This window comes from Malaclemys terrapin, chromosome 7 (assembly GCF_027887155.1).
Source record: "Malaclemys terrapin pileata isolate rMalTer1 chromosome 7, rMalTer1.hap1, whole genome shotgun sequence".
In the NCBI taxonomy this organism is placed as follows: Eukaryota; Metazoa; Chordata; order Testudines; family Emydidae; genus Malaclemys; species Malaclemys terrapin.
Window position 1 is genome coordinate 69,304,508 of NC_071511.1, and position 20,691 is coordinate 69,325,198.

At 44.7% G+C, this 20,691-nt stretch overlaps 1 protein-coding gene across 2 annotated transcripts in view; it reads left to right on the forward strand.

Annotated features, from left to right (window-relative positions):
- The first annotated feature begins 8,008 nt into the window (after positions 1–8,008).
- Positions 8,009–20,691, forward strand: part of LOC128841200 (L-threonine dehydratase catabolic TdcB-like) — a 54,603-nt gene continuing 41,920 nt past the window's right edge. The window contains exon 1 of one of the 2 annotated variants that reach the window (XM_054036022.1): positions 8,009–8,296. In XM_054036022.1, coding sequence (XP_053891997.1) covers positions 8,163–8,296 — 134 coding nt within the window. In that variant the 5' untranslated portion in view covers positions 8,009–8,162. The other variant, XM_054036023.1, reaches the window with a different exon arrangement.

Genomic DNA, 20,691 nt, shown 5'->3' on the forward strand with positions numbered 1-20,691 from the left:
CCCGGGGCTCCAGCAGCAGGGCCTCTGGCTGCCGCTACCCTCTAGGGCCCTTTAAATCATCTCCGGAACTCTGCTGCTGGAGCCCTGGGGTAGCGGCAGCAGGTCTCCAGTGGCTATTTAAAGGGCCCAGGGTGGTAGAGGCAGTGGGAGCCCCAAACCCTTTCAATAGCCACCAGAGCCCTGCCGCCACTACCCCAGGGCTCCGGCAAGCTCCGGGGCCTACGTAAAGGGCCCGGGCCCTTTAAATTGTCCCCGGAGCCCTGGGGTAGCAGCAGTGGGGCTCCAGTGGTGATTTAGACTCATAGACTTTAAGGTCAGAAGGGACCATTATGATCATCTAGTCTGACCTCCCGGGGCGGTAGTGGCAGCAGGAGCCCTGGGCCCTTTAAATCGCCACCCAACCCCCGCCGCCGCTACCCCAGGGCTCTGGCAGTGGGGCTCTGGGAGGGAGCTCTGGGTTTGGGTTGGGGAGGAGGTCTGGGGTGCAGGCCCTGGGCTGGGGCAAGGGACTGGAGTGCAGGAGGAGTGCAGGATGCAGGCTCTAGGAGGGAGTTTGGGGATGGGAGGGAGTAAGGAGGGAGGGGTGCAGGTTCTGGGAGGGAGTTTGGGGATAAGAGAGGGTGCTGGGGTGAGGGCTGTGGGGTGAGTCTGGGGGTGGATTTGGGGTGTGGCTGTGGATGAGGGGTTCGGGGTGTGTGGAGAAGCTCAGGGCTAGGACAGAGGGTTGGGGTGCGGGGGGATGAGGGCTCTGGCTGGGGGTGTGGGCTCTGGGGTGGGGCAGGGCTGGGGATGAGTTTGGGGTGCAGGCAGGCTGCCCTGGGACTGGAGCCAGAGAGGAGGACTCCCCCCAGCCCTCTCCCTGCCGGCAGCAGCGAGCTCTGGGATAGGGACCCCCTTCTCCCCCCTGGCAGCACACTCACCTCCCCCAGGGTCACTGCACGTGCTCTTAGGGCCCCTCTCAGGTCCAGGAATCCCCCTCGCCTCCCCTGTGGTGGGTGCCATGCCGGGGGGGGCTGCCATCACATGTGTGCCTCCTCCCCTGCTGCTGCCCCTCACTGTAGCCTCACTGGGGGTGGGGGCTGGGGCTGTCCCTTGCCCAGCGTGGGGCAAGAGCAGTGACTGTGGGCAGGGGGGTGGCTGTACTGGTGGAGGGTCCCACCGGAAAATGAAAGGGTCTGAGGGGGAAGGGCAGCCTGCCCTGGCAGTAGTGGAGTGGGGCACTAGGACCCTGCGGTGGCAGTTAATGCAGGCAGGCAGCATGGAGCTTCAGGGGAGAGACAGGGAAGGGAGATGCAGGGGGCAGCAAAGGGGGGCCAGCCCACACTCAGGAGAGGCGCGGGGGGAGGGCAGCAGGTGTATTTGAATAGGGGTGTTATTCAGGCTGGAATTTAGCCAGGCCACCAGGTTCATTGTCTTGTCTATTTAAATTCCCATTATAATTTTAATTGTAAAAGATCATTTTTCCTTCCTGTGTTGGTTATTGTATGTTCTTCAACAGCATTCTGGCTTGGAGGTGGCTGCATTTCAATGGGGAATAAATGGATCCCTGTATGTCACTTAAATTGTATAATGTACTTGGACTCTGCAATTCTTACTGTGTGGAGAAGTCACTGGGACTCTGAACAGAGTGAAATATACAAAGCAGTAACTCTTGTAGGATAAAGCCCTAACTCTGCAGCCCTGTTCAAATTGTTTTGATTCAAAATTGTGGTTACTTCCCATACCATCACAGTACTAATTGCATTCCTATGAAATGCATTTTGAGATCATAATTGCAATACTTGGCATTTAAAGCTGAGTCAAAGGACAAAAAGTCCATGCAAGATCAGCAAAATGTGGTAGTGGTAAATTTGGTTTCTGAGTTAAACTGCTTCACGGAAGGAGGCTGAAAGTTAGGGCTCACGTGCTTCCTCTGTTCAGCTTGTTGCAACCAGATATTCAAGGAATCTGAGAAAAGTGTGAATCCCAAGCCCCATATTTCTTACACACAATGTGGGGAGTTAATGAACGAGGAAGAGATTGAAAGGGACAATGTGTCCTAGGCAACTCACTGCCACAGGGTATTACTAACGCTAATAGTCTAGTAAATCCTTTAAAAAATTTAGTCAGCAATTACAAGGGCTCTTCGGGTTATTTAAAGAGTTTGGCTAGAACCTTGAACTCACCCAAAATTGTTGTAGCAAGCTGACTTGGAAGTTCTTTAAAACATGCACAGACCACTCCTCAAAGAGTTAGGTGACTTCCCTTTGCACTCTGCTGATAAGAGGTTAGTGATGGCATATCCCGAAGGATGTGCTCTTTTCCAGTTTCAGAACTGGTTCAAAATGATTGAACCTAACACAATGTACTTTACCCAGTGCTATGCAAGAGCTAATTGTGGGACATCTGGTAATTCATATCCACGAGGCAGACGGTGAGGTTACATGTGAAGGGTTAGCTGGATCATCTTTAAAATAGATGGTGTACTGTAGAAGCGTAACTATGCTGCTTGCTGCAGAACCAACCAAGCAGGGAACAAGGCACCTTGTGGGTCGCTCAGTCAACCACGATAGTTACTAAAGCTTGCAAATAACTGGCTTACTGGGACTAATATTGGAAAAAGGGATTTATAGGGAATTGGATGGCTCATTGAGGGGATTGCTAATGGGATAGAGAATCTTTCACTTCTAGGTCATTAGTTCAAATCTGTCACTGGCCAGTAGTGACCAAAAGGCTGTTTGGTGGCCTATATGAAATGTTTCACTGCGGCTCCCGGTGGACGGACTGATGTCCTCCTCACAGCTGACAGTAGTTGCATTTGGGGCAGTGTGAGAGAGCTAGTGTGGTGACCCCACCATGATGACTTCAACTGTCAGTGTCCACTTGACCAGCTGTGGGGCTAACCTCAGGGTTTCTTTGCTATGTTTACTTGATCATTCAGACCAGCATAAAGTACCTCTAGCAATTACAGCGCTTTGCCTGGGGAAGAGGAAGGAGGGGAAGCCTGAAAAGACAATGAAATACAGAGGAGTAAGACTGTTAAAACTACCATGTCGTTGTTGCTTATGGTGATATGGTTAACACAGTTCAAATACTATAGTTTTGTACTGGATTTAGGCCCTGATTTGGCAAAGCATCAAGTAGGTGCTTAAAACCAGACCATCCCTATTAAGCAAAGCATGTGCTTAAAGTTAAATATTTGCTTAAATGCTTTGCTGAATCAGGGCTAGGGATATTTGTAGCAAAGTGTTGATATAGGAGCATGAACTAATTTCATTTTCCATTGTCAGTAGGCCATTTCAAGCTCTTCTTCTGCTCTCACTAATTAATCGCTGCAGATTATATATAGCTCCCAGAGGCCAATAACGTTGAATTCCATCCACACTACCCCAAATCCGACCCACAAAGGCCCCAGGAATCGGGCCCCGCTCGGGCTGGGGTCGTGGGGTTTGGGTCCGGGCCGGAGCCGCTCGGGCCGGGGCCAGGCTGGAGTCCGGGAAGAAAGTTCCTTCCTCCAGCTTTTGAAACAGACCAGAGTGCCTGAAGATGCGAGCATCATGTACCTTTTCCGGCCATCCCACGTTGATGTTGGTGAAACGTCCCTTGTGATCCACCAGGGCTTGCAGCAGCATTGAAAAGTACCCCTTGAGGTTTATGTACTAAGTGGCTTGGTGCTCCAGTGCCAAGATAGGGATATGGGTTCCGTCTATCGCCCCACCACAGTTTGGGAATCCCATTGCAGCAAAGCCATCCACTATGACCTGCACGTTTCCCAGCGTCACTGCCCTTGATATCACCAGGTCTTTGATTGCCCTGGCAACTTGGATCACAGCAGCCCCCACAGTAGATTTGCCCACTCCAAATTGATTCCCGACTGACCGGTAGCTGTCTGGCGTTGCAAGCTTCCACAGGGCTATCGCCACTCGCTTCTCAACTGTGAGGGCTGCTCTCATCCTGGCGTATTCTGGCGCTTCAGGGCAGAGGAAAGCAAGTCACAAAGTTCCATGAAAGTGCCTTTACGCATGGCAAAGTTTCGCAGCCGCTGGGAATCATCCCACACCTGCAACACGATGCAGTCCCACCAGTCTGTGCTTGTTTCCCGGGCCCAGAATCGGCGTTCCATGCCATGAACCTGCCCCTGTAATACCATGATTTGCACATTGCTGGGGCCCGTACTTTGTGAGAGGTCTATGTCCATGTCAATTTCCTCATCACTCTCGTCGCCGCGCTGCAATCGCCTCCTCGGCTGGTCCTGGTTTTGCTTTGGCTTGTCCTGGCTCTGCATATACTCCAGGACAATGCGCGTGGTGTTCATAGTGCTCGTAATTGCTGCGGTGATCTGAGCGGGCTCCATGATCCCAGTGCTATGGCGTCTGGTCTGAAAAAAGGAGCGAAACTGACGGAGGGAGGGAGGAAGGGGCGACTGACGACATGGCGTACAGGTACAGGGAATTAAAATCAACAAAGATGGCTAAGCATCAGGGAGAAATACAAACAACTGTCACACAGAATGGCCCCCCCAAAGATTGAACTCAAAACCCTGGGTTTAGCAGGCCGTTGATTTCATGGAGGGAGGGGGAAGCAAATGAATACAGAATATCTTAAGCCGGCAGCAGACGGTGCAGCATGACTGATAGCCATTGGCATCTTCTGGGTGCTTGGCAGAAAATGATGTACTATGATTGATAGCCATCATCGTCAAGAATCAGATGCCCAGAGTGGAAAGTTTGGTGCAGTATTTCTTAGAGGAATCTGCTGAAGAACTTTCCCGGGTTCCTCTGATTGAACTCACTGAGAAGTACAACAATGACTGCTACCAATCATACTGCACCGTCTACTGCCAAAAGGCAATTAGCTGCTGTTGTGTAGTAATGCAGTACCACGTCTGCTTGCACCCAGATGACATATGGTGACGGTGAGCTGAGCGGGCTCCATGCTTGCCGTGGTATGTTGTCTGCACAGGTAACCCAGGTAAAAATGCGCAAATCGATTGTCTGTCATTGCTCTGACGGAGGGGGAGGGGCCTGACGACATGTACCCAGAACCCCCCTCGACACTGTTTTGCATGATCAGGCATTGGGATCTCAACCCAGAATTCCAATGGGTGGCGGAGACTGCGGGAACTGTGGGATAGCTACCCACAGTGCAACGCTCCGGAAGTCGACGCTAGCCTCAGTACTGTGGACGCGGTCCGCCGACTTAGAGCATTTTATGTGGGGACACACACAATCGACTGTATAAAACCGATATCTATAAAACCAGCTTCTATAAATTCAACCTAATTTCGTAGTGTAGACATACCCTCAGACAGGTCCCTTGGTCTCCATAAAGAAAAAAGGGAATTGTGTGCCTCATTATTAAATCCTAGAGTTACTATTCAGTACTGGAAACAGGCTTGGATGTTTCAGGTTTTTGGACAGCAATGGGAAGTACACCATGATAATCTAACTCCTTCCAATAATAGCAGTAGCAAAAAGGAAGGAAATAGAATTTCCTGGAGTGGGGTGTTAGGGAGAGGGAAAGACCAGATTAACTTCCTAGCTATGAAGAGGATTTAAGTGAGTTAGAAAGCGGTCAAGGTCAGGGAAATAACTGTAGACATTCAAAATAAAATTGGTGCCCACAAAGGGTGATAAAATCCAGTTGCTTCAAAAGAGGAGAAAGCAAGGCAGGTGAGAGTGTGCGTGTGGTGTAGTGTGTAAGCAGGGCCAGCATGTGTCTGGGCAGCGCAAGCCAGCAGAGCATAAGAAGCTTTCAGTGACAATGAAGTTTGACAGGCAAGAATGAGAGGAAGAGACATCTAATAATAGGGCATGTTTAACCGTTTATCTCTCATTAAGGAAACAGCAGCTCGGAAAATGGCTGTTAACTTAGAGCAATTATGGTAATGCAGCGCCTTCTGAGATACAGCCCAGTCAGCATTTCCAGCCTAAACTTAATTGGCAAGGCTTTCAGTCTGGGATATGGACACTTGACATGGACTGTGGAAGTGTCTTCTCCCAGCAGTTGGAGAGTGTCTGCAGGATGGTAGTTTAGTTTTGAATGTTTCTCCCCAGAATAGCCTCAACTTGGTAAACTGGCTGTCAGCTGCTAGGCAAAATAGTTCTAAGGATTCCCTGTTACCATAATACAAACAATAGTAGTAGCGCCTCATGGTCCCAAATGTGGATCCCTTTGTGCTAGGTGCTGTACAAACCTAAAAATAGGTGGTCGTTGGCTTTGGGGTTCTGTTCCCAGCTCTGCCACTGACTCACTGCGTGACTCTGGATCAGTCACTCTCTGTGCCTCAGTTTCCCCATGTATTAAAAGAGTAAAATAAATTCCTGAGAAGCTGGTTTGTGAGAGGTGATAGAATGGAAAATTAGTATTACTTTTTGGCTTGTAACATCTTTAAAACGGTGACAGCAGTCTTCAGCATCTACAACAGTGTTTTTCAACTTGGGGGTGCCAGGCCAGACCTGGGGAATTCACAGCGTTTGTTATACCTGAAATATATGGTCCTTGTTTCTCTCTCCCTTCCCCCTAGCATTCAGTGCAGGTTTTCCCTATCTCTGCTCTGAAAACAGCAATGCTGCAGGGGCTCCCTATGCCTTGGGAAAAGTTTTTGTCTTTAATCAAAACCATGTGAAGTGCACTTGGCAATTAGTTAGGAGTGCCTCAAAAATTCTTGTAATAATAATAGGATCCTTCTCAGAACATTTGAAATAAAGAGCACTGGTTTATATCCATAGGCGCATGCTCCACCCCCATGCTTCAAATGTTCTCTGGGTAAAGCAGCTGATGACTCCTTGAAAGTCCACTCACTTTCCCTCCTTGCCCCTTAATAAAACTGGCCCTGGGCTTAGATCACATGTACAAGGCTGAGGGCTCTGGCAGTAGCCACTGACCTGAACATGGTGTGTCTGCACCCATGGCATTCTGCTGAGGTGAGACCACGTGTAGCATGGCCTCTCATGGTTCCCAGCCAAGGCCATCTCCCCCCACCGAAACAGCTGATATGTGGGAGAACTGGAAGTGGGGGAAGTATGGAGAGTTGAAGGAGAGTGCAGCAACTGTGTCACAGCTTGGGGAGTACAGATGAGGGGGTGAAAGCCTGCAGGCCTGTTGTGTGGAGGAAGGAGAAAAAATGACTGAGGCTGTGGTGGTACAATTGTCAAGTTTGCAGTAATGTAGGGGTTCCCAAGCAGTCTAAATCTTATGCTCTGTCACTTGGGAAAGAAGTGAAATTCTCTCTTCCTGACATATCTTTCCCCACTAATAATACATAAGTCTTGCAGCTCTGTAGCTCTGCCACTGATTTTTACTAATGCTCCTTTACTGCACCTATATACCAGGGGTCAGAATTGACCTCGGAGACATGTCACTGCAATCGTCTTCCTCTAACCCCAGAGGGCTCATCTTCCTACTTTCCCTGAATGAGCTGTGTAGACTTTTCTCCTACTATGAAGACCCTGAGCAAAGCAGCCCATCACTCAGCAACTCTGCTGCTGACACTGCTGAATTCAGGGCTTGGATTCCAGACTTCCAAGGATCCAGCATGCTAAAACTCTGCTTCTTAGGCTTGTGGGTTAAGTAGTATAAAACCCAGGTGTCAGTAAAATGCCCCATTGTGAATTCATAAACCATTGTGACTCCCTCAGGAAAGTGGCAGCCTTTCCTTGCGGTTTCTTTCTGCAGAAGTCAATGTTGCTAACTTCACGAGCCATTTAACAAACCTAGATCATGCTCTGTAGCTAAGTATCTAAAGCTTTACGTGTTCTGCCAACTGAATGTCACCTAAGTATAATCCAGGCCCTGACTCAAATTGACAGGGACAGGCTGGCCTGGGAAATAATCTCTTTAAATAGAAGCAGCCAATTCTCAAAGTCATTTCTTTTGCCCTGTCTAGCGTTGGAGAGCTGCTTACAGCAAGTCACCTACAGAGCACACATCCCTCCCAGGCTTGACAGGGGCGGTACGTTCCAAAGGCAAGTGAGTCAGTTGCCTGGGGTCTCGCCGCTTTGGCTAACGCTGGGAATTGCTATGAATTTTGCGGCACAGTTTCTCTACTCCAAGGTTTTAAAGAACAGAACTCCCAGGGAATGCTCCAGGGAAGAGGAAGACTATGATCCTTTCTGGCAAAGGTTGGAGAATATTGCTGTGTGACTTAGAACTAGATTGCTCCTTTCTCCTCCTTACGAGTGATGGACAGTTCCAGGGCTGTACCTGGCGCTGGAGCTGCGGGCATCACTTCCCCTGGATCCCTTCTGCCTTCTTATGGTGCTATAGTCGGAGTTCTGCTTCACCTCTTTGTGTATTTTGTTGCTCTGCTTTATAGGTAATGCTTTTTGTTTTCCCTTTCCTTTCCCTGTTCCCTAGAAAAAACAAAGTGATTGTAGTTATTCAATATTTTCTAAAGCTCTTAGTGGGTCAAAGTGATCGCTGAGGTCACTGCACTGGAATCAGTGGAGCAGCGCTGGGAATGAACTTGTCCCACCAGTACAGGTGAAGACTGAATTGACTTATCTATGGGATTCAAAGATTTTACCTTTCTGTAAATATATCCTGATGGAAAAAGGCCTGAAGTGGTCAATGAAATATTGAAAAATGAACTGTCTTTTGGGACATTTATTTTATGTGTATTTCTGGAATCTGGTGTTAATGGCATGTTAGATGTCTTTCTGTTGGTGATCATGGTCTACTGTTAATTATTGTTTTACAATAATGTGTGGAATCTCCAGTTGAGATCAATGGCCAATTGTGCTAGGTACAGACAGGTATGAACATTCCGTGCCCCAAAGATCTTACAATCCAAGGCCCTGATCCTGCAAATCCTTACATTTGTGCTAAATATTCAGTAGCCGCACTGATAGCAATGTCCTCAAAGTTAAGCACACATTTGAGCATTTCCACCTATACAGACAAGACGGACAGATGAAGTATTGTCCCATTTTTTACAAATGAGGAGCTGAGTCAGAGAGAGAGAAAGTGACTTCTCCAAGGTCATGTAAGACGTTTTCAGCAGAGTTCGGAATAGATCCTAGATCTCCAGAGTTGAGTCCAGTGTCTCTAACACTGGACCACCCTTCTCATCTGTGCTGTTTGTCATTTCTTACATGAAAGCTAATAGAAAACTTCTCATTTGGTTAATAAACTTGGAACTCTACATTTTAAGATTTTTTTTTAATTATAAAAATGTTTTACAATTGTTTTAGCTTTAATCCTTCTCTTTCCTAACAGATGCAGCCAGCCCTGAAGTAAATATTGTTCATTTGACTTTCTTAAGGAAGAAGCCTCCGTCCATTCAAGGAACTTTGCGGAATTATTGTAGCATTAGCATCAGAGGGACTGAACCACACAAAGTGTAGCCATTTAAACTCATCATGCCTCCACATTTTTAATTCCCATATTAAGGAGGTGTCAGATTATTAAGGGGATAATACTGCCAGCTTTAAGCAGTGGCGTTTGTTTGGACTGAGGTCACAGTGACTGTTCAGACAGGACTGCTGGTCAGGCTGAAGCCAAATAAAGGGTTTGACTTGGCTCTGCCTATAATGATGCTGAATTAGTGAAGCTAATGCTATACACACAGAGAGATATAGAAAATACATAGAACTTGATATTGCAGCTTGACTGCTGGGCAGCAGACATAATTGGGCCTGAGCTTTACATCCATTAATTGTAGAACATTGCACATGAGGAACTGAGACGAATGTGCCTGCTGTATGTATAGTGTCCAAACCATTTCCCAGCTTGATTATTCAATTAGTTTATTTTAACTGAAACAAACTCCTGTTAAACTATCTGGTTGTGATGTATTTGGCTCCATCATCCAGTGCATTTAGTCTGTAGAGAGGTAGGCTTATCATTAAGGCATGGTTATGAATGGCTAAGGCCTGGGACTGGGACTTGGGAAATCTGGGTTCTGTTCCCACCTCAGACACAGAATTCCTGCATGATCTTAGGCAAGTTGCTTAAATCTCTCTGTGCCCTGATTTCAAGTCTGTACAGTGATTATAATTCTTCCTTGGTCTGTCTGGTTTATTCAGGGGAGGCTTTCCAAAGTGCTGGAGGGATTTAGGAGCAGAAGTCCAAATGACTTTCTGTAGGGGTTGGGTGCCTAAATCCCTGAGCAGCTTTGGAAAAAACCCACCCTTAAATTGTCAGTTCTTGGGGGGCAAGGACCGTTTCTTACTGTGCCCTAGTACAGTGCCTAGCACAATGGGGTGCTACAGCCTTGGGAGTCTCTAAGTGCTACTGAAATAAAAGTAGTAATAAAACTGGCAGAGGGTTTTCTAATCTGCCATTATGGATAGAGTGCTGCAGGGGGTCCTGGGGTATGTGCTCCCTGTACTAGGGGAAAACCCTTTGTACCTCTGGTCCAAGCCATGTAGAATGCACTTGTACCACTCTGAGTGGTGCTTATAATTGCTGCTGCTGGTGATGATGCTTTTTATAACTTATAAATATGCAAGTATTGATTTGTTTTCCATTGATCTTTGTTCTCAATGCACTTCAGAACATAGGGCTGAACCACAAGTTATACTCTTGATGCAGAAATTACTGGCTGAAATGTTATGGTCTATGCAGGAAGGTCAGACTGGTAGATCATAATGATTCCTTCTGGCCTTAAAATCTATGAATCTGCAGTCCTTAGTCCAAAACTACCATTGACTGGAGGATTAGTCTACAGTATTTTTCTTGGTCAATCAGACTTCTAGTCCATCAAGTGTAGTGGCCCACACCTGATTCAGAGGAAGGTTTAAAAAAAAAAAATCTATAATGGGTGTCACAAAGGCTGGCTCCTGTAAACTGCTGAGCCACTCCTGAGAAGTGCTAGGGTGCTTAGCTTTTTAAGGAGGTGTGTTCAGTTAGTATCTTACAGGGTCAGGCCTCAGCTGAGTAATGTTTTACAGGGGTAGGAATCCTTCCATCCCTGGAAGTCATTTGAGACCTAGAAGCATGAGAGCTGACTGGCCTTATCTTGAATGCAAACTACAAGTGGGCCTATTGATTATAAAAGGATCTGGCTCTTTTTTTTTTTTAAACCCAGATTTGATGTTTGTTAAAATGAATTGGGGGTTCATCCACATTAATTGGTGTTATCAGAATGATGTTGATGCATAATAATCCCTAGCAAGTTTGCACACTACCATTGTCCCCTGTGACTTATGCAGAGGAGTTTTGGATCATATAGAAATAAACACACATATAACTACCCTTCTAACATCTTCCCTGAATAGCCCCAGTATTGTCTCTTAGTGATTGTACTAGAGTTGAAACTTAACTTGTAGATCCAAATTCTGTCAGTCACTTATATCGACTCATCAATGAGAAGCTTGTTGTGCCCCTATTCTAACTTGCCAGCAACCCCACAAAACCTTGGATTTCACACTCAATAGACCATCCACAGTTCCTTGAAGCCATGGGCAGGACGTAGGGATTGGGGAGTACTCTGTGTGTCTTAGCAAATACCTCCCGCTTCCACTGCACTCCCACTCAGCTTATTTTCCCTCTTGACCTGAGTAATCTGAGTACAGGCAGCTGGGTAGGGGTTTCATAGGCATTCCTGGGCTATCCAGACTTAGAACCAGGGGCGTTTAATCTGTTGTCAACGTAATAGCAAAGGGGAAAAAAAGCAGAAGCATTCTTTGCCCATGCAAAGCATGGGACTTGGGCACAGATGTTTGAGAGGAATCATTGCCGGACAGCAGGCACTATTATCAGAGAAGCATTCACAAAAGTGGTGTCCTCCTACTACCAGTGTTGGCATGTTATTTTATCCAGCTTCCAGATGATTTGAGGGAAGTCTGTCTTTTAAAATGGTAACACTGATAAATGGAGGCCTGGAAGTTCAATGGGAAAGTTCAGATGCTTCTCTGGCCAATCCTTCATTAATTTTGCCAGCACTACCTGGCATGTGGTGTAAGAAAACCAATGGGTCCTGTCAAGGATATCAAGAACACATTTTTCCTCTAAAGAATTGTGGGTGTTTCAGAACTGATGAACAAGCCCAGCTTTGGACATTGTGTGACACAGGTGAAGAAATCTCTCTGGACCTGGACCTTTGCCCTGGTACAACCCATCAGTTATCATTTTCTTTCTGCCCGGAATGTGCTGTGCATCGAGACTGCAGCTCTTGTTATGAAAAAACTTCCCTTTTTTTTTTTTCCAGACTGGCCATCCATGCGGACCTGGTTCCCCATAGCCTAGTCACATAAAACACCACTCGTCTGTTGTCTATTAGTTCACGGGCATGAGTGCCCTAAGGAGTGCTTATATATTTACAATTATCCAACTACTTCATAATGAGTGGGACATCCGATAAGCCCCACGTTCCACTTACCTCTTTAGCTCACAAGAAAATATCCAGCCTAACTTTGAGGCCTCTGGCTCCAGAAATATTGGAGGGGTCAAGTCTAGAAAATGGACCTTCTAATAAGAGAAGGCTTCCCTTATACCACTTGAGTTCTAGTTTGGGTCCTTGTAACAAACAAAGGCTGGGTGATCGATTGAGGCCATTTTGCCTCCACAAGGCACCCTTATATAATTCTGGGGATCTGGAATCCAGCCATCATCACAAACCATGAGAGGCTCCTTTGCTTAAACAAACAGACCCCATTCTGAGAAAGGCCTCACTTGTTGGGTTTAGAGAACCTCAGAACAAAGGCAGTTGGACTCTAATGCCCTCTGGGCTTTCTACTCAAACAGATATAGAGCAAGCAAACAGCCTACCATATAGGGCTGGGCTCCAAGGCATGCCCAAGTAGACTTTCTGTGAAAATGCAGAAAAGTGATGGCAATTCCAGTACCTCAGAAGACAGCTGCAATCTTGGCTCTTCTGACTGTGCTACAGCTAAGAAAATGAACATTCTGACTCCTAACTGTGACCTCTCTTGTAAATATTCAAGAGCAATACACAAGCTCATATAAATGAGTCTCCTCCGTGAGGAAACCCCTCCCTGGGAGGGAGCAATCAAGTGTAACCAGGGTAATTCATAGTTCTCAATTCCTGTCAGTTGGCTACGTTCTACAGTGTTCTAGAGCAGGACAGTGTTTGTCTGGTTTGGTGGTCAGAAATTAGGCAGGGCTCGGGTGGCTATGTCCTCTAGCATGTTCAGGAGTTACTTCATGGCTGAGTGGTAGTTGGTGAAGCAGGCACCCTATAACAACATGGAAAGCTTGATGCTTTTTAATGGACTTGGAGGTATCTCTTGTAGTTTACAAATAACACTTGCATAACACCATCTTTTACACACATAAAGAGACTAAATATTCAGTCATTGCCCTTATGGGGAAATAGCATTGTGGAATGGTTGTTACCAGGGGAATTGCACCTGCTTATCTGGGGGGGCCACATTTGATTCACTGCCCAAAACATGCATAACTTGGGTACCTAAAGTAAGCACCACCACTCCCATTGACCTTAGAGCACTCAAGTGCCTGAAGTTAGGTACCTAAGTTAGGAAAGCTTTGTCCAGTGAATCTAATTTGGCCCACACAAGCAGGTGCAATTCTATTAACATCAGTTGAGTTTCACCCACTTGCACAAGGCTGAATTTGGCCCATTGAATCAAATCCTTTCTTTTAATTATATTAGTGAAACACAATAAAATCAGACTGGTCCCCTTAGTGTATCTAAGGTCAGAATTTGACCTATTGTCTTATAACTGAAGTAAAATATATTCCCTTTCCAATATTGTTTCCGTACTGTTGATAATTCAATATACTTAGGCAGGAAATGTTCTGTGACAGCCTGTATAAATAAAGGCTTGTTAATCTGTTCACAGTTTTGCAGTATATATATACTGCAACTATTTCCATGGAATATCTTTTACTTCTCATACAATGATAGCAAAAATTCTGGTGAACTATGGGCAGTTGTAATCTCTAAATAAGCCAGCATGTTTTCCAGTAGTCTAATGACCACATAAGAACAGATAAATGAAGTATGATCTTGGATATGGATAAACAATTTTTTCTTAAACTGTACTAGAATCCATAATATCTTATATGAAAGTAGATAACCAAATACAGTATTTCACACACACAAAAACCACACCGTAGTATTAAAAATGTCTGAAATAGCCAGTCATTTTAATCACTTTCCACTAGATTGTCAGCATATTAAATTTTCAAAGGGACAGGGTGTGCAAGTCATTTAAACCTTTCCAGCTTCTGATGTCATGGGGATTTATTGAGCACGTTGATTTGAGTAACGCTCTTTGGAAAATGTTGTAATCATCTTTGTTTAAACAGTACTTACACAAGTAAGTAAAATCTATTTACAAGAGCAACAAGTACCCTTCTATCTTTTAATAAGTAGTACTTGGCTTTGACTGTCCCCTGGCACCACAAAATCTTGTGCAATTAATTACTATTTACTCATTAGTACCAGCTGTCAGAATCCACAAGATTTGCTTGTTTGAACAGCAAAATGCAAATTATTTCTTCTAGGAGTGGGAGGTTTGCTATATAAGGTCATCATCTTAAAATTTCCTTAAATTTGCATTTTGGTCTTGAATTTGACCTATCAATGTGGCATCAGGATAGTATACCTATTTTTACTATAGCAGTTCTTTACTAAGTGGGTGTTCCCAGAAGTAATACAACATATTTTAAAGCCCAATGTGAAGAGTTAGTGAAATTAGCTGTATCAGCACGGATCGAAATTATAACTGTCCAGTTAGAATGTTCTCAAGCTATCCTAAACATTTTATCATATTTTAAATTGAAGATTTTTTGGGGTGGGAGGGAAGGCTGGGAGGCCTCTGGCATTTTAACATCCAGACATTGCTACATTCCTGTATCATCTTACGGCTAATATAAGCAGTATAGTGACTTCTTGTATGGATGTGCATATTTCTGTCATCTCTGCCCATGAATACTCATTTTGCAATAGATGGAAAGACTGACAAATGGATCAGATTTTGTCCTCTGGTATGTGTCCAATGCCCATTGGTTTCACTTAGCAGTTATGTTGCATCTGAGTGTGGAGTTTAGCCAGTTGACAAGCTACTGCAAGATAACTATAAGTGTGTATTTCTTTCCTCCTTGAAACAAAAAAGGCAATTGTGGTTCAAATAAAGTGTGCAGAATTTCCCCCCCCCCCCCAAATACTACTGCACTTAATTTACAATGCTGAGAGTTTTGAAAGCAGACAAACCGAAAGACAAAATTTATTCCAAGCTTTTTATCATTTTAAGAGCATATTTCAAAACAATGACCATGCAGCTGCATTGAGACTTTGCATTAGGTAAGACTGTCTGTATAAGTAAATAATTTCCTACAGTTCCTTCATTCTCTTTGGAATGTCTCCATATGGATTCCCTCCCTCCCCTGCCCCCAGCTATGCTGAGCAACTGTTCACAGAAAAGTAGGTTTATAAGCCATGTTTGCATGGTTGTTTTTACTAACCAGACTGAATGTGAAATGGCACGAATTATATGCGTGCAATAAAACTTTGATAGCTGGATATTTGTTTAATGTATGTGCTGGAGAGTCGCATGGAAATAAAGAAGCTCATTCACTGAGCTTTTCTAGGAGAATCTATTGAAAAGCACAGCTGATTCATTTGGAAACAGCTATGATTTATATTGTGTGAGGAATATATTTATGAGCTGGGCACATTTCTCCCACTCCACCCCCCCAATGAATAACAAATTAACTGAGAGAGACATTTTTCCAAGGCACTAAGAATTTGACCTGAATTGGGAATAGTCTGGCCAAAAAAACCTTGAAAACAAAACTTTTGGAAAAGTCACAACCGTTTTTGTTACAAAAATGTTGACTTTTTTTCCTAGATGTGTTCAAAATGAAATGTTAATTTAAAATGACATTTTTTAAACTAAATTTTGACTTGAACTGATATTTCATTTTGAAATGTCACTTAAAATTTACATTTGATTTTTGAAACCATTCTTAATTGACATTTAAAATGTTGCATTTGACCTGAACACATTTTTTTCAGTTTTGTTGAGAAAAAACAAAACCATTCAGTTTCAGTTCAAAACTAGCCATTATTTTTATTTTATTTTTTGGTTTTCTGGCTGGGCCACTGAAGTGAAAAATCAATTATTTGCTTAGCTCTAGTTCTGATCACTAAATCATATACCACTTATTGTTACAGTGCATGACAAGTCATGCTTCTACTTTCAGTCATTGCCCAGACTGTTGTTCACATGTTTTTATATATGCATTAACTGTAAGTAAGTCTCTCTGCTAAAGAAACACATGAAGAAGCAAGTTAAGCAAAGTAAACAAACTGCCTTCAGGAAAATAAATGCAGGTGACCTGGCATGGCAATTAGTTACCTGTTGATAGCTTTGCAAACCCTCAAATTGGCTATTGACCTCTATAGATCATGAGCTCTCAATAGGTAGATGGCACATCCAGATGGGTTTTATAGGAAAAAATTTAATTGTCTGATGAGACAGATAAAATACATATGAGACAATCAGCACTTACAATAACCTGCAGCTGTATCCTTGGTGATGTGGCTGCTAACCTCTTTAGCAAGAATTTCCCACTGGTAGCAGTGAGAGCTCTCATGTGGACAAAGTAAACTGGAGTAATTGCTGAAGTCAATGGGGTTATGCCAGGAAGCAATTTGGCCCAGTGTTCCTGTAGCCATCAAAACTGTAGACTAGACAAAGTCTAAGAGTCTGATTTATTCCCCTTCCACCTCTCTTCACCCCTTTCCTGGGCCAAAGCAAGGAAATCCAGGAATAAAGCCAAAACCCCCAGTCTGCCATTTTGGCCTCTTCTCTTTTAGAGAAAAACATTTGATTGCATAAATGCATGATGGGAGTATCACATCATAGCCTCAGATCTACATCAGTCTAAGCTAATTAATAGAGTTTTGGGGGCTTTTTTTTTAATAGCAATAGAAAAATAGGAGTGTGTCTAGTATCTGTATCTTTCTTACAAATCAATCAGTCCGTTTGAATTGAAAATAAAATCCCTATTTCTGTATCTACCTAATAACTTATCCTTTTTACCCATCACCCATGTAAGAAACCTGATATGTTTCTACTAATTTCTGAACTAGGCAAATGTGCATTAGGAAGTTGTTATGAACATGTGTGTTCTTGTCCTTGTCCTTTAGAGTAATTATGGTCTACTGGGTTATAGAAAATGTTTTGTTTGCTGGTCAATGAACTGCTGAACTGAGATGTTAGTCTGCTAGATCGTGATTGCATTAGGCCTATTTAGGTCATGGAATCTTGCAATATGTTGTAATAACTCCTGTAGGAGCCATTTTGGTCTAATGTGTTGTGCTAGACACCATGCAGGAGAACTAACTCCCAACTCCAAAATAACTTAACTGTAGAAATCGATTAGCTATAGGCTAATGGATGAAAGAGTTTAATTTAAAACCACAGCCTGTGCTCTGAGAATATGGCAATTTTCAGATGTGTTCCTGAGAAGAATCTTTAAAACACAAACTTCAACCCAGCTAAATTAGAAGCCTGGGAATAGAGACCTTGTTCAAGACACAGATGTTTCATCTAATCTTGCTTAGAATAGTGATGGAATAATGTTGCTTTTTTTCTAATGAGGAATTTTGAAGAGACAGGAAAGTTTTTGTGGGAAATAGTCTTCTTTCCTTCTCTCTCACAAAAATACTCTTATAAGGTTACATTTGCAAAACAATTGATGAGGTTAATACAGGACTGCATCCAAAATAACAAAACCCTTTTCTTAGCTGCCCTAAACATTCCTCCTCCAAGCCTCGAAGTGGAACAAACAAGAATGTATTGGGAAGTAGAGCCTCTAACATGCTTCAGGAGTCCATGTAGGAGCATTGATGGCAGTTCTTCAGCACAGGGTTTGCAGCTCTGGAAAAGAGAGGATTTGTCCAGGGAACATTTCCTTCTAAATGCGCCATAAAAGTCTTGTTGAAAGTGATTGGAATGTGCAGCACCATGGTGATCAAAAATGTAAAATTAGAGGGCCATTCCAGTCACCATCTCCATGGATGGATGGCCTCCTAAATCACTTGGGAATCTTCCAGGACCACAGAAAATAACCACAACTCATAGATTTTGTTGGCAAGGATGCTAAAATCTCATATTGAAAATATATTTTAAAAAAATCTGGCACATGTTGTTTTGTATTAGAGTGACACTGAGCTATTACAGGTTTCAGAGTAGCAGCTGTGTTAGTCTGTATCCGCAAAAAGAACAGGAGTACTAGTGGCACCTTAGAGACTAACAAATTTATTTGAGCATAAGCTTTCGTGGGCTACAGCATCCGAAGAAGTGGGCTGTAGCCCACAAAAGCTTATGCTCAAATAAATTTGTTAGTCTTTAAGGTGCAGGGCCGGCTCTAGGCACCAGCAAAGCAAACAGTTGCTTGGGGCGGCAGATTTGCAAAGGGGGGAAGAATCCAGCATGGGAGCTGAGAACCAACAGGGGGCCCTGGGAGCTGTAGTTCCTTGGTTAGCTCCCTGCCTATAGAGCCAGCCCTGGAGCAGGGAAAGAACTACATTTCCCAGCATTCCCTTGGCCACTAGCAACAGGAAAGGGTGTGGGAAAGGAGTATGGAACTGAAATCTGCAGCTTGCTGTGAATGGTAGGAACAGAGCCAGCTCTAGGTTTTTTGCCGCCCCCCCTGCTGCCCCAGCCCTGGGCTCCCCCCTGCCCACATCCCCTGCCGCCCCAGCTCTGGCCCCCACCTGCACCCTCCTGCTGCCCCAGCCCTGGGCTCTTCCCCCCCCCATCCCCGGCTGCCCCAGCTCTGGCCCCCATCCGCACCTCCTTCCACCCCAGCCCTGGGCTTTCCTCCGCCCACACCCCATGCAGCCCCAGCTCTGGCCCCCACCTGCATTCCCCTGCTCCCCCAGCCCTGGGCTCTCCCCCCAACTGCACCTCCTACTGCCCCAGTCCTGGACTCTTCCCCTCCCCCACCTGCACCCTCTGCTGCCCCAGCTCTGGCCCCCACCCGCACCCCCTGCTGCCCCAGCCCTGGGCTCTTCCCCCTCCCCCCACCCGCACCTCCTGCCGCCCCAGCCCTGGGCTCTACCCCAAAGAAGGAATTGGGGGGACTAAATTGGACGGTGCACCCCTCTATCTGAAGCCTAGCAAGGGAGGTACGTGGATCCCACTAGAATTTAAAATGAAAAGTAAGGGAGGGGAGGCTCTGGACCTGGGCAGCTTTAGATACAGTACCAGGCACTTAGGAGGATTTCCACTTCTAAGCCATGAAAGCAGAAATTGACTTTTCCTCTCCAGATGTAGCTAATATTCAGAAAGGGAATCTAGCACCTGCCTTCCAGATTTGAACACCCTCAAAATTCAGGAGTGTTCAAGCTCAATTTGGGCAGCTGTTACTTCATTTCCCCCAAATCAAATATACTGATCCACTGTAACTTGCTGTAGAAAAAGTAGAATAAATTGAGCTAGAAATGCTTCCCAGTAGTTATTAGGACTGGAATTGCTATTTTCAACAGCCATTGCGGTTTTTTTTAAGTTTTAGTTTTATTTGTTTAAAAGGAAGACTGCGATAGTGCATTCCCCATAGAAACAAAGAATGGAACAAAAGAATAATAAAGACACCTCAACTTTTCCTCATTTATGTAGGACAGTCTTATAATATGCATCCAGATATCCTCCAGTCACACAAGCTGAAAATTGTTCCACTTTACTGCAGTTCTGTAACCATATGGGAACCAATCCTGTCTGTGGTCTGTGCACATCCAAAATTCCTGCTGAATGACCCGCCCTGGGAGCGAGTTACCAGTGACCCAGGGCTGGGGCAGCAGGAGGGTGCAGTTGGGGGGAGGGGGAGAACCCAGGGCTGGGGTGGGGGGCAGCCAAAAATTTTTTTGCTTGGGGTAGCAAAAAACCTAGAGCCGGCACTGCTAAGGTGCCACAAGTACTCCTGTTCTTTCTTTGAGCTATTACAGTAGAAAGTTTGGCTTTTATTAGATTTTTTTTTTAACCACAGAAGTATGAGCAAGGGAGTTATCCCCTATCTTTCCAATTGTGATGTTCTGTTTTATGTCTCTTTCCCTCTAGAAGTCACTTCCTGAATTCCAAGAGTTTTTGGAAGTTTGGCCTTTATCTTTTCAGAGAGACTGCAGTACATGAGAATTCATGCATAGGACTACACATTATAATCTCCAACGAATAACTTGTAAAGATGATTTGGAATGCTAGTCTTGTTCCACTTAAAAAAAAAAAAAATTCCAAGAAGAGAGGATAAAACTAGCCTTGCTAATATGACCTAGCAGTTCAGAGTAGGATAGTAGAACCAGGAATAGAACCCAGGTCTCTTGACTTCTAGTTTAGTGCTCAATCTACTAGACTGCAGTATCTCTGAGTACTTCATCAAACTATGAACTGAAAGAGTTTAAAACCAAAAGGGACTATTAGATCATCTAGTCTGACCTCCTATCAGTGCTTAATTTGTGCCAGGGTTGAGCCCCAGTGCCTCTAGGCTTGGCAGTTCATAGCCCCAGCACATGTGGGCTTCTCCATTCTGAATGTAAAATAATTGCTTGAGCCCTGGCCCCTCTTTCATTACAAATTAAGCACTGTCTCCTATATATCAGCATCCATTAAATCATGATCAGATACCCCTACACTGAGCCCAACCTCTTGAGTTCAATTAAAGCATTTCAATCCTCAGGAGACTGAACAGCTGTGTGAGACAGGCAGAGAACAAGGAGAGACCAAGGTGCCACCTGTGCCCAAGGCTCCTTTAATGATAGGGAGTTGGTGGCGTTAG